This window comes from Lagopus muta, chromosome 10 (assembly GCF_023343835.1).
Source record: "Lagopus muta isolate bLagMut1 chromosome 10, bLagMut1 primary, whole genome shotgun sequence".
In the NCBI taxonomy this organism is placed as follows: domain Eukaryota; kingdom Metazoa; phylum Chordata; class Aves; order Galliformes; family Phasianidae; genus Lagopus; species Lagopus muta.
This window is the reverse complement of record NC_064442.1, coordinates 3263133-3281409: the sequence shown is the minus strand read 5'-3', so window position 1 is coordinate 3281409 and position 18277 is coordinate 3263133. Positions and strand designations below refer to the sequence as shown.

The following is an 18277-nucleotide window of genomic DNA, read 5'->3' as shown; positions in this document are numbered from 1 at the left end:
TTTTTAAAGGACTAGTGCAACTTAGATGTGGGTTTCATACCTTTTCCTTAATGAGAGCAGCACCGGGGGAAGCACACTCAGGAGTACTGACGTGTCCTGGCAGGGGCTCAGACTGCTGCAACTCGCCTTGCTGACAGGCCAAGCTTGACTCTCATCCCACGACAACCAGGGGTTACAGTCCCAGCAACTTCCACCACAAGCAGCTCTGGCTCTCAGCCGCCAAAGTGATAAAAGACTTCTTGTGTGATCATCTCAGGAGGCAAGTTTGATGCCAAACAAAGCTGCAGTCTGGTTGGGTCTTTCTGCCATCAGAGACAAAATCAAGGGGAAAAATGCAGAGCTGGGGAAATAAATGGAAGCTGCTAAGTGTTCAAATAATGTCTTTTCCAAGAAAATGAAAAAGACAAATAAGAAAAACCCCTACAGAAGAGTGGCTTGTCTTGCTTTGCTCGCCAGACGCAGGTAGTGCTCAACTTTGTGTTCCATTACAGGACACCTCCTTTTCAAATTCTGAACTGTTTCACTGCCTGTCATCACAACGGCTGCAGAATGATGCTGTATGCAACGACCCTACAGGAAACTGCCCACAGTCTTTTGATAGCTGATGCTTTTTGGGAGCAGAAGCAGACATACAGGCTGGCACGCTACCAGCACTCTCCTGCTGAACGAATCAGCATTTCCCTCTCTCTGCCAGCCTGTGTTTTGAGCAGTAGCCAAGCTTGGATTTGGATCCTGCAGTTCAATTGCTGTGTGGGGCATCCCAGAACTGATGTGGATTTTATCCTCTGCTACTTTCAATGACAAAAAATGTATCTGAGGATAGAAAACCAATGGGAGATATCCCTTTCCACTCCCTGCTAGCGTGGTAATCACAACATAGGCTCATTCAAAAGAAGCACACATTCATCTCCGTACCTTTTCAGATTGTTGCTGCCAATAATGGCAAGTAGCTGCTTCAGGAATCTACCTTTTCCCCCACGACCACCTGCAGTCTGTAAGGTCTTCAGAGGAGAACCATTTCTTTGCATATGGCCTTCATCATCCATGTCTGGTTGCAGCATGCAAATGCCACTGCACAAAAAACACTGAAACATTATAAAAGATCTCAGAAACAAACACAGCCAGAAAGTAACTGTGAGGGTAGACACGAGGCTACTGCAAGAGTAAAATTGGAAGAATGCTTTCTTTCAAGGCTGAGAGAGATTAAATGCAATTGTGCTGAGGAGGAAGGCTATTTTGCATACGCAGCAAAAGTGGCGAAGTTTCTGAAAGGTGCAAAGCATTGGAACACAAAGCAGCTGTAAGCATGCAGCAAGGACAAGGACATGAGATGTGTCTGCGGGGAGCAGAGGGAAAAGGACAAGGCAGGCATCTCTGCAGTTACACTGAGACTGCCATAAGCCCAAGGCTCAGGAGAAGCTGGAGATGCCAACGATGCAAGGACTCACCTGGAGCCTGAGTTGTGCCAAGAGCTGGCCACACACACTGACGACCTGTGGGATCCGCCACCGTGTGGAGTCGCTCCCTGCTGAGACTGAGAAGGAAGCCAAGGCTTGTGGCATAACCCAGATGAGTCACTCTGGAGGCTCCAGATCCATCCAGGCCACAGAAGGATGAAAGGACTAAACACCCAAATAGCTGCCTTCACAGCCAAGCAAGAGGAACTGAGGGAAATCACATCTTTCAAGGAGGCCCAGCTGCTTCCTCCTTGCCCTATGGCTGAGGCGGTTACCTACCCTGAGCCATGTGAGCCTAGCCAGTGTCTCAGCCGTAGTAATGCACAGGGCACACAGATGCAGCCTCAGACATCAGCTGCAGGACTCTGCTAATTGGGAAATTCTGTCTGAGTGTCTGGCCACCATTTGGCAGAGACGGCAGCTCTGACAAAATAAGCAATGTGGTACAGTGCAGCCTCCGGGCATTCATCATGGGGTCTGTCACATGAAAGGGTCTTGAAAAGAGAGAAACCATGAGAGATGCGTGGAGATCATCTTTGGAAACACCCCAGTCATCCTCTGGGGCAGCTGCTGCTACAGGAGAGGTTGTGAGCCGTCTCTGCTTAGACATTCTTGTCTAAACTCCCTTTGTAAAACAGTTCTCAAGAAATCCAAAGTGAGGATTCTTTGGTCTTGTTTGTCCAAGGCACATTTCTCTCCAGGCAGACAGTCCCATTTTTAAAGAGGGTGAGGAGAAGACAGAGATGTGATAGAAGGACAAACAAAAATCCACTTAGAAAGGAGAACTGTTTTTTGTGCATTAGTAGCACTTGAAGAACTCTTGTCTTCATACTGACCTGCTTTCCAACTGAAATAAACGGAAGGCTGCTGAAGGGCAGGTTGTACGGAGAAGTATTGTCAAGTGTGTCCAGCACAGGTCTAAGTACTTGAAGAAGTAACGCCATTGAGGAGCAGCACCCACATCCTGCCGGTTTCTGGGTGCACTTTCACACAGCAAGACGACCAACCAGTGATGCAAGTAACTTGTCTGCAAGCAGGCTTCTTTTGTTGCACCATCAGAAAAGTGTGAGTGCACTGAACTGACATCTGGTGCGATTCTTTTCTGCCTGTATATCCTCAGCACGCTGGTGTTTGTGCTGCCACCCTTCAAGGAGGAAACGCCTTTCCCAACAGACCATGTAGTGTGGAGGAAAGCACAAAGTAGCAATCAGCTTTCACTCTACCAGCAGAACAAGGTCCTCCAGTTAGTAATGCTCTGGGTGGTGCATGAGGCTGATGCTGGGGAAAGGTGCTCCATTATTAAGCTTTTTAGAAAGAAATTTCCTTCCAGAGAAAGCAGGGTCCAGGCCAGCTTGCTGTGAGGGATCAAGAGACAGCTAAGGCTGCTCTGTACACCAGGAATTGGAAGAGAGTGAGGGAAGCAGACGGAGCTGGTGGAAGCAAAAGTGAGTTCCAAGCAGCTGAGAAGAGATCATACTTTCCTCATGGTACTTCCATGCCAGAGCACTGGAGCCATCTAACCCCACCTGCCTTTAATGAACTTGGCTGAGGTGCCTTAAATAAAAAGACAACTGAGATCACAGGGAAGGACAATGGCTTCAAACCATCTGGTTTCCTGGTTGAAAGATGGGGATTAGGAATAAAGGAAAAATAGCAAACTGCTGCATGCAAAACAGGCAGAGTAAGTACATAAGCCTACCAGATTTATAGAAGACATATTGGCACATACCAGGAAAATTTCAAGCCAAATGTATGACAGCATTCCTTACACCCCTCCCACCCATTGCCATATCCGAGCTTACTGTAATGCCTTTGGCTTCCAAAGGCTTATAGCTATGTTTTATTGTTTAAACAGGTCAACAATTGCAATCATATGTTGACTCCAGGCAATACACAAACACAATGACGTGTTCATATACAGCAACACTTGGATGAAATTTCTACAATTTTGATGCTGTTAAGAGTCATATGTAACGGCAGCTGGGCTGGCATCTCGGGCTACCTCTGAAAAGTAGGAGTCTATAGGTGCTATGCCAGTACCAAGAAGCCAGCGTGAGATCAGAAAATGAACTCTATTTTTTAAAGTAGGTATAAGCTCAATTTCTGGAAATCATCTTGGGACAGGGACTCTCATACCAGCAGTAGAAGATACCGCTTGCTTTTAGGACTGCTTTAGAAAGGTGCTGCTCCCATCTCCAACAGTGACATTTTAACAAGCACTGAAATGGGATATGGATGACGGCATCTTTGTAAGACAGGATAGGAAGGGATCCTCCATGCCTGTGTGCAACCATTCATAAAAAGACATTTTCACCAGGCTGAAGGGGAAGCCAAGTAGTACAAAGATACTGGCTAGTGCCTACAACAAACACATCCAAAACACTTAGCACTGAAGTAATTCTGTTTATTTCACACCAGGGCAGTATGCAGCTAGGTTATGTAGATATCTTTCAAATGGATGGCCTAGTTTAGCTTCAACATAAACTTCCATATGTTCAGCAACCTTTGTTATTGGGTTGCACCTGCAGAGCAGCTACCATTTAACATACAGCTAGCTGCCACCTCACCTCAGCTCCAACATACATTGAAAGCAACCTTTCTCAAAAGCACTTGCAAAACGTCCCCAGGCATATGCTTTAGCTTCCTGGCAGCCTGCTCAGTCATACACAGTGATTTCCCAAACAAAACCTAGGTTATCGTTTCCAAACAGGCATGTTCTACTGTTGTGTCCCTGAGGAGAGACCTTGCTAGACAGTAATCAGGTATTAACACTCCCTGTGCTTTATTCTGCAACTCAGCTGGGACAAGACCCATCATTCCTTGATTTGTTAGCACACCAGGAATTCTGAGATGCCAGATTTCCTACTGACAAAAAACTTTTTATACCTACCACAGCTATCACACAGTTGGCCTAGATTTAACCAAATCCCAGTCTCAGTCCAGTACTAGACAGATTCATTAGGTACTACTTACAGCTTCACCCCTTGCTCTGAATTTTCATGCTAGCTGCTTGATTTGCATTATATTTTTTCAAGTTCAGAAACCTTGTTAAAGTTGTTATGGAAAAAATAAATTTATTATTCAACATACTCAATTTGTTTTCAAAATGGAATGATCCTCTTTTCTATTTCTTTTTTTTTTTTTTTTTTTTTAGTTTTCATTTACAACTTCTTCCATTCAGTTTGACTGCTTTTATCTTTTCTAGTTATAACCAGCACCAAAAAGAAAATTACCATGGATACAGTACATATGCAAATTAACTAATGGAAAAATATATACATTTCACTCTGTAATGAAAAACTTACATGGTATTATTGCCATGGAGGATATATCCCTGTATTATAATAAAATATCAAGCAATAATCGACTGCTAAGATTCTTTTCCACCAACAAAATTAGCACCATACATGAGATAGTGAGAATCTACACTCAGTAACACCACTGTGCAACTAGAAATGTACAGTACTTTAGTAACAGTACAGAGTATTGTTTACAATATGGAAATACCACCACTGTAATCTAAAGAGTGTCAATCTTTTAGGAACAACTAAAAGAAAAAGTATTGCCATAGATACACCAAAACAAACAGCTTTTCTTTCACCAGTATGGAGTAACTGAGGGCAGAGCATAGCTGTAAATTCATAGTAAGGCTCCTATAAAATGATACGAAACAGAAGTGCAAGAGTATTGAACAGAATTAAATTCTTTTTATATTTTTTTTCTGGCTATTATAACATGGGAGGGTTGTCACCAGATGAAGTTAGAGAATGTAATAAAATGGAGCTGTGTTGCACCATCAGTTTTTAATTAATGTTGGTTTCTGATCATTTCTAAAAAAGCTCGATGCATGCTAATCTGTGGACTGAGAGAGCAAGCGAGGTGGTTTTCAGTGCTCAGACATTCAGAAAAATTCCTTCTAAATTCATGTTTCCTTCGGCAGGACCCAGAACTTGGACCCCAGCACTTTTCATTGATTGCTTACTAAGTATTTATACAACCTCTGCATCTGGGATACAGGGTGGGAATAACAGAAGAGAGAGGTTGGATTCTGACTATCAGGTGCCAAAAGAACAACCAGTATAACAAAATCTGAGTTAGGATCATTTCCCTGGTAGTGAAAATCATCTGGGACACAGAAAAGCAGATCTGTTTGTGACAGGCACTTGAGAATAAATGGTGTGCAAATGTGGCTTCGTGCATACAGGCCAGCTCTGGGGTGCACACACTTGTTTGCACTAAATAAGCACAGATACGAATGTGAAGCCCACACAGGATTAGCCTGTCAATGAAATTATAACTCCCTGTGCTTGAAAAACATAGCTGTGGATAAAATGCTGATGAGTTATTGCAGTGAGATCCTGAAAACTGGAATAAGGAAGAAAAAAGTTGCTTTAAAGATATGTTAGTTACTAAGAATCTTTATCCCTCCTTGCATTGAAAGGAAGATAACAGCAACAAAGACAGCTTGAGGACAGGTGTGAGCTGCAATCCATAGTGGGCTCAGGGTTAAAGGTGGGCTTACTTCTGCACTCATCCACAAGGAATAAAACAGTAACACAGTTCTAGAGCGAGTACAAAGCTGCAATTCATCCAAAAGGCTCTGCTCATATTATGAAGAATGAGCTGTAACTTAACCACTGCACAACTGGCCTTGGAGCCTGGCAAGGGAAATGATACATGTTGGAGCAAGATACGATAGAGAGACACCGATCTGCAGGACTAGCGGTGGGGACAAACTCTGCCCTGGGTAGAGCTCCCGTTTCAAGTCTCACATATCAGAGAGGAGTTTGGTTTAAAGTGCAGACACATGGAAGAGGATATCATATATGCAGCACTTTCTAAGTGCTCTGATAGCACCAATCTGATAGCACCAAACCTGATAGCACCACAAAAGAAAACGTGACAATACAGTGAGCAAAATCCTAACCTTTACTGAAGGCAACAGAAGCCCTTGGCCTTAGGGCTTCAGCACACTCAGGGTTTCATCTTGAATGCCTTGCACCGCTCGTAGCACTTTGATACAAAAGGCTATATAAACTTCAGATGTATACAAGAGCCAAAAGACAAGAAACACCTGTTCTGCTCTTCAGTTCATCCTTCATACAAAGGTTGTTCCAAGGTTGTCTCTGTACTAATCCTATCCGGTTTCATGGTACTCTCCTTATCTGAATGCCTCCTAAAAGCTTGAGAGAGATTAAATCAAACAATCCCTCAGTGAGCTCTACTGGATCCAATGTTTTCTGGCTTTTCCCACCTCGTTGAAAATGGTTTTTGCATAAATGTAACTATCTACTGTTGTTAATAAGCTTCTATTTCATTAGCTCAGAGAAAAATTAGTCTTCGTAAAAGAAATTATTATTTTGGGGAAAAGAGAGAGAAGATTGTGTTTTAAAATTAGAAAGAAGAGCAGTCACTATTAGTTGCTCTTAAAAAATATGACTCAGAATGCTGGATGTAATTGCAATGAACTTTCTGTGGGAGTTTCATAGATGTCCATCCTCTGCTATCAGTTTTCACAAGCTTTTACAGTAAATCCCCTCTTTAAATTAAGCCTTTCATTTATGTGTGTCCCTTCAAGCCCACTCAACAGTGGGATAACTGTTCAGAATGAAAAACATTAGATGAAAGCCAAGATTAAAAGATTAAATAATGTCTCTACCTTTGCTTAACTATTTTGCCAGAGGCCTTCCTCCGTGGAGGCACCTATAACCTTAGTCAATGTAATCACTTTGCAACTCTTGTCCTTTAATGGTATTAAGCCATCCAGTGGCTGATGATTTAATATATTAAAGTAAAAAGCATTAATGAAAAAGGTAAAGATGTCAAAACATGATAAAATGATTGGCTCCTTGAGATGACTCTTTTCTATTTTTTTGTTTTGCTTTTTTTTTTTTTTTTTTTTTTTTTTTAATGGTGGATGAGTGGATTACTTTGGTATCCAGTCTGTAGAGTTAGTTTTCAAGTCTCAATAGGTATGCTTTGGAATCCACCACACTGTAGCAACTCATGAAGTTCCAGTACTCAGACCTACTAGTCCGTGACTTACATACAAATAGCTGTAATACCCTAAGAAGTAGCACAGGTTCATTAACTCTTCTGTTGCATCTTGTTTGCATAAAAGTCTCTGCAAGTCTGGCAACAGCGCTGATACCACCGCATGTCCTGGCACAGGTTCTTCTCCCGGATCACCCTGCAGTACACTGTCCACTGGTCGCCTGTGCACTTGTACGTGAGAGCAGCTTGGGACAAGAAAAGAAAGAAGAAACTAGCAGATTAGCTAGAGAACAGCACTGCTGGTGTGATCAAAATCACAGGAAGGGCCAATCTCCCTGTGAGCACTGGAGGCGGGATAATGTTCTATTTACTGAGACATCAGACAATGGATAGAGAGCTCTTGGGAGTGCTTATTGCTAGTGTGCAGTTGGCTGTGACTGTGCAAGCACAGAGCTACTGATATTGTACCTACTTCGTCTCAGTGACAAGTAAGTTTAGATGAATGAAATACCTAAAGCATCAGCTTGGACTTAAATACACAAGTACTGCACCGCAGCAAATGGAAAGCTGTATGCTTTCAGGTACCGTGCTTTGCTAAGGTGTGCTGTCAGGAGTGGTCATCATCCTCTGAGTGGAAAATGTTTTTTACAGAGAAGCAAAAGCAAAACTCAATTTGATGGATATAAAGCTAAATTAACAGGAAGCAAAAATATCACTTCTTAGTTGGACAACAAGTGCTGCTGGGAGGCAGAAACCCCCTAAGATTGACGAAATGTTTTTGCAGGGTGGAAAGCAGCATGAAGATACTGGTGCTTAATCTGTTGCCAATATCATTAAAGTGTCACTAGTGATTTTATGAAAAAGTAACAGGAACAAAACTATATGTGACAAAAACGCATGACGGTAGCAAATGCTTTTTATGCTACTACAGATTCATGAACTGAATGTAGCAGTCTTATGAATGCAGTGATAACTGAAAAATCTTCTAAATAATTATTCCTACTTTTGAGGTTGGAAAAAAAGACTAGTTGGAGAACATGAAAAGGTGATGTTACCCTGTATTCAGCATTGAGTCTCAGTGTCAAGCACCAGAAAACCACAGAGAACTGGTGGGAACGCCTATCACCAAAGCTGCATTTAGTTGGAGAAGGTCTGATAAAATCTGATGCAATGGAATTGCACTGAGAAAAAAGAAACATTAAATCTTTTTTTTATTTTTTTCAGTTTGAGAGAAAAAACAGCGATCATCTTAAATGCAAGGAGGGTAGAGTTATTTCTGTGCCTGCCAGCGGTGAAGGGGCTCGTTGAGGAGGTAAGATCTGATGCACTCTCTGCTAGCTATGGTTCCAAAAAGGCATACTGTACAAAAACATGACGTAGCTGGGTTAATTAGGTACTCTGCAGGAATATCAGAGCCACATCATAGGAACCTGATGGAAGGCTTTATGTAATAGAAAGGCACTGAGCCACAGATAAAATAGGACTCTGGTTTTTTAGAGGTCCAAGATCTCTTATGGATTGTGAAGTAAGACAGGAAGCACATATTGGAAGAAACACAGCTCAGGTACCTGGGGGATAAAATAAATCCCCTCTAAATGTGTCTTCACTGAGGGACACTGGACACAGATACGAAAGTCAGGCAAGGTGAACTCCAATCTTATGTACTACTAGAAACATTACAGAGGGTGAGAAACATTGTAGAGTGAGGACAAGACAGCACAGGTTTTGTACGTGACTGGATTTTTTCCTGTATATTTTTTGTGAGGTTGCAGAAAACAGAAAATTTTGTTTAAAAAAAATTCAATGAGAATCTGTATATATGTAGGAAGAGCAAAACATTCAATGATATATCTTTCCGCTAATATCAAATATCATCGTTTCTGGCCTGGTGATTCCAAGCCTGGTTTAGAAATAAAGCATCCCAAATTACTTGCAGATTACTTTCAGCAGGGACTCGAGCCTTCTCAGTCTTCTGAACACAAGAGCTTTTTATTGCTTTGTTCAAAAACGTGAATTAGAAAGGGTTTATTTTCTCATCAGTGTATCAAAGGCTTATTTCTCAAACGAAATGTTTTCCCTCCACTATGCTCTTAGTGCTAAAATATTTGGGAAGCACTCTCAGATGTTCTTAAACAAAAGAGCTTAAAAGCTCCTCAGTATGTCTGCATTTGCAAGACTAAAATTTCCCATACTCTTTTAAATAGCTACTGAACTTTTGGGAAACAACATTCAGTTCAGAAGCCTCATGTCCAGTCCTAGTTCAAATGTTATTTAAATCATGCTGGAAAGCATGATTAGAAATCGTTCTCTACTACTTAGTAGCTCTGCATTTTCACGGGTGTTAGAGACTTTTTGTCTACAAGAGGTGGTAGGATGGAAGCTGTTCTTCTTAAAAGCAGTGGGAGGTAGCAATTAGTCTGTGTCAGCAACTGATGGCTTAGTTCAGCTTTGTCTTACTGCTGATTATGTGTGAAATGTAAAGAAATCAGGTTGGTTCTTTGAGCTTTGACTGAGGACAAAAGCTGAAGTTTGAAGAAAAAAAAAACTATTCCCTTGTAAAGTAAGCAAATATGACATGGAAAATTACAGATTCCTACAATTTTCTATTAACATAAGCATTCTTAACTAGATCCTTCTCTTAAACACAGTGTTTTGGAAAACAAATGGCTTAGCACAGTAGTCAGCTTGGCCAGGTACACAGTGAATGCAGGGAGGGTGAGGACAGTGGCAGAAAAACAAGTTTTCACAGAAGGGATCTGGATGCTTTCTTGCCTCCCAGAGCAAATTAATTCATCAAACCACATTCTTGTGGCAACAAATGAGAAGGAAAAAAAAAAAACTAAAGCCAGTCATGCTCTACTTGTCAAGGTCATGCATTTTCCTTGGGGCACAGACGAATAAAATATCATACTTTACACACACCACAGTTAAAGCGCGGTGAGATGTTTGTTTGTGACCAAGAAAGATAAATCTGTCAGCTCCCTCTGTGATCCACCAACCAATCATCCACCACTAGTCCTATTGGTCCCACAGGCCTAGCAACTGCGTGGTGCTTCACCTTGAGCAGTCTGAGGCAAGAACTGATGGGTAAGGAAGGACCTAACCACTCCAGATCTTTAGTCTGAGTGTCTCTCTCCTAATTTCTGGAAGCCCCACTTTTTTTTTCCTTTTTTTTTTTTTTTTTCTTTTCCCCTTTTTTCTTCTTTTTTTTTTTTTTAATATACTGAGATGTTGGGCTTCATCTGGTCCTTCACAGGTGGCACCTTCACCCCAAGACCCCTCACTCACCAAGTCTGGGCGAGGTAATTGTGTTGACATTAATCTTCTCATTGCAGACCTCTTGGTGGCACTGCCTGTAGGCTGCTGGCTTGGACAGGACAGGACACTCACTGCCATGGCGCCCGGTGACTTTGTGCATGCACTGCACAACACGTGACTGGAGGCCCTTCCCACAGGTTGAGGAGCACTGGAGAAGAGAAGAGACTGAGACATGGGCAAAGCTGAACAGCTTCAAAATCACGTGTTTACGTACAGCATAAAAATAACTGCCAGAATTGAAGTGTGCAGCAGATCAGTGGATAAGTATGGACTCAATGCTGAGCAAATTTATTAACAAGAGACCCTTCATAAAGTTGTCGCATTTGTCAGCATTCTGCAGCTCCCAGAGTGTTGCATGCAGAAAAACAGTCCAAGCATGGGGGTTGTCTTTCTGTGTGGACTCATTTCACCCTGAGTCCACCCACACTAGCTGTCTCTCTCAATGTCCATGAGGTTCCAAGAGGACTGAGGTGCAACTCTTTCCACCAGCCACAAAGATGCAAAGCTGAAAAATCACTACTGCTGAATACTGCCCAGGAATACTCCCACTTCATGAGGGAGACAGTGGAACTGGTTGCCTTAGTTTAAACAGCTTCTCCAAGACTTTGTCTGTCTGACAAGGCTACTTCCACAAACCAGGTCACCACCGCAAGGCACTGGTATCAGGTAACCAAGGATTACAGCGGAGGCAGTCAGCTCCTACTGCATGCCCAGACCCATAGAGAAGCTCTGTTCCAGTATGTAGGAGAACACATTAGGTATTCAAGTATTCACTCCTCTATCCCTGCTAACTGTCTGGCACTTGTCTGTCCTCCTGGGAGCAATTGCAAATTGTACTTCGTGAGTTTTGGCTTCTATTAGCCAAGAGGCCCAGCCTGTTTATATGCTCTCTTTGTTGTCATACAATTGGAGTCCCTGCCTCTCCGTCCCTCTTCCTCTGGCCCAGTCACTTGTGATTTACAATGTCCTACTTGCACGCAGTTCAATTTTAATAAAACAAATGCAGTGAGCACAGCGAGGTGCACCAGCTGGAGTTAATAAAAGAACCTTGTATTTAAAATAAAGAAACAATAGGTTGCAGGACTTTGGTATGATTCCTATTTCTGCTAGAGCCACACACAAGCAAACGATGGGGAGGAGGAGGTGGGAGAAAAGTCAGGAAATATAATTAGGATGGTGTCAAAACGTTCACATTTTCTATCCTCTGCTGTTTCTGAACAAGGTCAGCACAGTGGAGCTCTTTCCCTGAAAAATGTTATCATTTCAGACTGCTGCTTCTTAAAAATGGCAAACCAGAGATTTAGGACGCTCCAAATATCAACACTGCTGAGACTGGATGGAAGTCTGAACAATGCGAATGCAGTGTGGATGACTGTAAGGCCAGAACACAGGGGCAAAAGTACAGGTGGATGCATGCACTCCTCCACCTCCTCTCCCATCTATTTGTTCTGAAGTATCATAACAAACCCCGGGTGCTACTCAAAGACCATCTAATGCAAGAGGCATAGCTTTGTTCTGGGCTGGAGCACACACAGCTTCTCCTTCCTGTGTGGATCACTGCAAGACCTATGCAGAATGGCCTCACGTGAAAGGAACATTAAAACAGAATTGGTGGGATCCTGCTTCAGACAACCCAGCACAGGGAGATACCTACGTATACAATGTGTGTTCTCAGTTCTGCGTAGGAAGAACTGTAGCACCAGAAAAGCTTGCTGACAAAAGTAACACAGGCCAGCTCTAATATTCATCTTTAGTCGCTCCCACTGATGACTTTTTATTAACAGGTTTCCTATACTTGTTGTATTCACCAAATGTGTGTTTGCTTTACTGTTGAAAGAAAATATGTGCACCTGTTCATTATTCTTACTGCATCCCTCCCTGCACTTCTCTAGCACTGAATTTCTCCAAAAAAGAGACAAAAGACACTTTCCTCATAAGGTGAATAAGGTTTTCGGCTACTGATATACACTCACCTACCTTTGTCTTTGTTTCTGTGCATTTGTTAACCAGCAAGGAGGGCAAGCAGTGAAACTTTTTCCACAGATACTGCCAACTCCAATCCTCAGACAAATAACAGCAGATTTTTGCCCGAGGCAGTTTTATTTCTTCTCCTGGGAGATTGGGATCATCACCTATGCTATGCAATTAGTTTTTCACAGCCAGGAAGACAGATTTTAACATCTTTCTTGAACTCTTTTGGGCTTGGCAGCTAAAGGAAGGTTGGACATCTGGCTTATTTTAAGATGAAATTTTCAACTCTGTACTTGGATAGTCTCTTTCCTAGGAATTTCAATAGGAAATAGGAATAGATACAAAATACATACAAAGGGGGAATTGTTACTCATGCTGCCCGATGAAGAGAGGACATCATTAAAAGAGGGATAAAAATCAAACTCCAACTGAACAGCAAATTCTCATAAATACCTTTCCTCCTATTCTGGACAGCTAAATGCACTGCTACAGTCTCTCTGTTCCCAAATATTTATAGAGCAATTAAATATATCCATGGAAAAGTTTTCAGGGCTGGATTCACCCTGACACAGGACCCTCAGGACTGGACACAGGTATGAAGTGTTCAAGCAGGGAAAACTGCTGCAGCCCTCTTGCAAACAGGGAACTTCTAGGCAGTCAAGGCAAGGGCACATCACTCATGGCTGAATGGGGCTGGGCTGCAGGGGTTGAAATCCTGCTCCAGCTTGGCACTTGATCCAGCTTTCATTCTGCAGAATGCTGGGAAAATATCAACTTGTCACAAACACCGCTGTTAACAAAAATACTCTGGAAATCAGAAAAACCTATAAAAGCATTGATATAACTCCGAAAACACGTGTGTTTTGATGCCACAGTGGAGCAACGTGACCTGTAAACGTGGAGGATCAGCTTTGGAACGCGGCGCAGTGTGGTGCGGATCTCTGCCTGCCCCATGAGCTGCTCTGCAAGCACTGAGGCAAAACCCATAAGCAACTTGCCCAGTCTCAGAAACCAGGGACACAGGCAAATGGCTGAATAGATACTGGTGGCAAACAAAGGAGTGTTCTCTTCCCTTTCAGGAGGCACTGCCAATGATATCAGTATCACAAAAATGCATATGCAAAATTCATGTAGTTTAACACAACACACTAAACGGACAATATAGCCATTGTAAATTAGAAATCAACCCACACGCAAAGATCAAAGGATTGTTCAACGCTGGAACAAGGAGGGGGGTTAACGAACAGTTAGGAAAAGTGAACCTAATGAGAGCTCTTTTAACTCCCAGTTTAAGCACTACTTGAGAAGGCAAAAGAAGTAAAAAAAATGCCTCCATTCACATTCTTTGGCAGTAACATGGAAGCCGGTGGGGATATCCAGAAGGAAATAAACTCACAAATTGTCAAGGCAGCAGCTGCATTCATCAGCTTAAAGAAAATTTACTCACAGAAAGACTCCAACCTTCAGACTAAGCTATGATTTTTCAACAGGAATGCTATTTTCACCTTAGGATAATCTAAGAAAGCTTGAAATCTACTGAAGGTGATGACAGGTGTCTAATTCCTTTGAAAGCAAATGCCTCAGGAGAATACTAGGTATTAAAACAGAATGAATTTACAGTAAGTGCTGGGATCTGTCAAGGACTTCATCAACTCCTGATCTACAAAAGATAGCCAGAAAAGGAGAGAGGAATAAAAATAAATTAAGCCAGGGCAGGCTTGCCTTTGGGCAGCTGTAGGAATACCTAAGAAGGATCAGCCCAAAGAATCCCTATATTGAGGATTAATGGGGACAGAATAAAGAACAGATTTACTGCAACAGAGGACAGGCTGTGATTTGCTCTGGACTGAATGGGATAATGAAGAATTGCTTATGCCTTAGCTGAGGACTGCTGACCTTGCAGGGATGTCCTCAGACCACATATCACCTTTAAAAATCTCACTTTTCTGACTTCTAAGAGACATTAGTCTCTTTATAAGAGACTTACTTCTTCTGGCAGAAGGTCACAGCATCCCTTCAGCTAATCCTGAACATACTACAATATTTATAAGGCAAATCTGTTGCAGGGAGAGATAGTTCAAAATGACAGTAATAACTGAGCTGAAGGCAAGGTTTGCTAAAATTTTATCCGTCAGTCTGCAGGCATCTGATGTTTAAAGATATGGGTTTGTCCCCAGTTTGCTGAAAGTTGCTGATGCCAAGGATAACACTATGGCTAAAGCTCCAGCATTCAGAGATACAGTCATGCTTTACTGACTTCAGAGCTCAAGTATTCAAGGCGTTAGGATAGGGCAGAGAGTTTTTCCCCCAGGGGTTTTATTTCTTGCTTTTATGAAAGTCAGAAAAAAGCCAAGAGAGGTTCCTATTGACACCATTCTAACACAGCACCTGAGATGAACGACAAACATCCTGTAATTCAACTGTTCTTGAGACCTTAATGTGTGTGCTCTGAAAGTCAGTACCCTACACCCCTTAACATCAGGCTTTTTACAAATATTGCTAATTTAAACTCAAGAGTTTTAACTGAAAAGCAGCATGCAATATACTTTCATAAACACCAGTTTGACTTTCACTATGGCATCACGCTAATGAAAGAAATTTCTGTCTTTTCATTGATAAGATCTCAGCCCAAAGCAAACTGTAAGCTGTTTTTCAAGCTCTCCTGTTCTTTTCTTTCTTTCTTTTCTTTTTCTTTTCTTTTTTTCTTTTTAACTCTGGATCTGTAAAGAGAACATATCTGGTCTTGCTTACAACAAACTATCACTTGGAAACTTTTGTGAAATGACTGATTTGTTTAACCTAGCCAAGAAAAAATGCATACCCTTCTGACTCAATATAGGAAGAAACAATAAATTACAGCAGAAAATGCTCGTGGCTGATGTGACAGTATCTTAGAAGGGGAAGAGAGAAGCAATCTTTGCAAACTGCCTACAGCTGTGCTTTCGAACTGCATGACCCTGAGAAACAAGACCTGACCAGCATGTCTCCCTGCATAATTATGGTTGACTTTGCTATTCTGAAAAGTTCCATTGTGCACAGAGTTCAGAGATTATAAGCAGAATGCATGAATATTCAGGGTACTGACAGTGCTCTTAAGTACTTGTGCAATGCAGCTCAGGTGGATGCTAATGAGGAAATGATATTTAATTAATCATACCAACCAGACAGAATTCATGTCATAGAATCATAATGTATCAGTGTTGGAAGGGACTCACAAGGATCGTCATGTCCAACTCTTGGCTATGCAGAGGACTGCGTGAAACTCAAATAATAAAAGCAAAGATGTGAAATTAAGCTGTATTGCCTACAAGGTGCCATATCTTAGCATACCACCTCTAGCATCATGTGTGCACCGTTTTGATCTGTGACAAGTAAAAAGCAGAAATCTCCCATAGCTTATTCAATCTGTAGAACTTCAATGAAAATGAAGCAGACAACCACTTCATGTAAAATGCATAATTGAGCTAACTTCAAGTGAGCTAGATAGTAAAAGAAAACTGCATAACCATGGAAACACATAACTCCACTCAGGCTGACTGCCTGAGAATTACCTTACTTCTACAACATATGCATTCAATGCATTCAACGCTGAGCAATGTTTTTATGAGCTACATGACCTACAGTTGCACACTAACTGCTGTCACAGATGTTATTCTGAAAGAGAATCTTGTTAACCGAAGCTCCACTGAGCACATCTTTAAATTACTCATCTCTTAATAAGCAATGCTACCTAAAAGCAATCTATTAAAAAGAAAGTAAGTAAAGATGTCATTAGGATTATTTATTTCAGCAAGAGGATGCTCATCTCCAGCACACTGGTTCTGGCTGGGTGTTCTCTAGACAAGGAGCTACTCAGATCTGAGGTATATGAAGAACACTGCAGCTCACCACTGTGCATAGCCAAAAGAAGGGATCACCATCGGGGTGACAGCCATTGTTCTTTAAAGACAGTCTGGAAAGTTGTCACCTTAGTGCCTCACTGGTCATTATAAAACTCAGTAGGCTTTTGGAAACACTACAAAATTATGTGGTATTGCTAGTTGCACATACTGTATGTTGTAAGGATTGGAAGCACAGAAACCTCTTCAGCTGCACAGTACAAAAAGCGAATTACATACTGTTCACCTCCTTAAAGACATTATCCTAAATACTGTAACGTCTCAGTTACTCAGAGAAAACGAATGCCAATATTTGAACAGGCTTGCCTTTCATGCTTTCTTCCTTCTCACATTAAAAAGAGCAAAATAGTCACAATAGAATTCCATTTCAAATCCACTGATCTTAGTGGGAGGCTTTAATGCTCCATCAAAAAAAAAAGCACTTAATGAATGAGGCTTTTAAATAAAATATATCACAAAAGAAAAGTTATTTTTCCAATTAATAGGATCACTGGAGGCTGTATTGGAAGACAGTAACACTATGACAGACAAAATCCCACTTCAAACAAAACACTCATGAATACGGCCTTTTTGCAGCACTCTATCCATTTCTTAGGAATCACCAAAACAATCTGTACATTCCCAGAAACTCCAGCAGAGTTGAGCTGTGCAAACTGTTGTGCAAGATAGAAGGTGTTGCTGTTTCAAAGGCACACTCAGGACTTGGTTTCTGCGGCTTAGAGATCACAGGGGAATGACACAGCCAGCACTGTAGTCTGCACCTCTTCACTTTTCACACCCAGGTTTACCACTAAAACTGGAGCTGACAGCACAGGTCTAGAGAGTCTTAAACTTGTTTTAGTGCTGATACACGATTTTTACATTTCTGACTATAGCAAAAAATTTTTCACAGATGGTGAATGGAAAATCAGAGAGGAAAAAGGAAAGGATTCACCTTAGTGAACTAGCTGTTTATCTTAGTGATCTTAGCCCTGCTTACGGGCCCTTTGCAGCCAGTGAGTGGAGGGATCAAAGATCCCTCAGACTTTACTAATTCAGTAATTCAGACTTTACTAAGGGGAGGAGATAATGCTATTAAGACAAAGATTATAAATGGTACCTAATAACTCTCCCAAACAAAGCACCTACCTGTCAGATGGTGAGGACTCAGTGATGTGAATTTAAGCAAGTGATGGGCCCATGGCCATGCTGCAGCCTTTTTTTGTAAAATAAGCACAAGGTTTTCTCTTACACTGAGATACATTTTATTCCAGGCTTTTCCTCTATGGAAACTAAACTAGAGATTGATGGTTTTAGCTTAACTCAACTCAAGAAGGTACCTTTCTATTTGAAATATGCATAGCTATCACTTTTCATGATGCTTTCCAAAGTCTTTATTATGACACCAGCACCAGCTTTCCTGAATTCAGGACTGTCTCTATGTGATATAACCAAGTTTGGGCCATTTGTTCTTATCCTCTGTAGCCAGGAGTATTTTGAAGATTAACTGTTGGCAAAAGAGGCTGCAATTTGCACATCAGTATCAGAAGCTGGAGGAAAAAAGCCACAGGGAATTGGAACTAGTAGTGTAACTTAGAGCAGTCCACTGGGACAGCAGTCAGGTTTAGGATACGCTGATGATCTGGCTCTCAGTTATAT

At 41.7% G+C, this 18277-nt stretch overlaps 1 protein-coding gene across 7 annotated transcripts in view; it reads right to left on the bottom strand.

Moving 5' to 3' along the window:
* Window positions 1–4577: 4577 nt before the first annotated feature.
* The window catches only part of ADAMTS17 (ADAM metallopeptidase with thrombospondin type 1 motif 17), a 165936-nt gene continuing 152236 nt past the window's right edge, over window positions 4578–18277 (bottom strand). For all 7 annotated transcript variants that reach the window (XM_048956816.1, XM_048956818.1, XM_048956817.1 and 4 more), the window contains 2 exons: window positions 10740–10917; window positions 4578–7696 (listed from right to left, as the gene is read on the bottom strand). In XM_048956816.1, coding sequence (XP_048812773.1) covers window positions 7545–7696; window positions 10740–10917 — 330 coding nt within the window. In that variant the 3' untranslated portion in view covers window positions 4578–7544. The remainder of the gene's footprint in view (window positions 7697–10739; window positions 10918–18277) is intronic.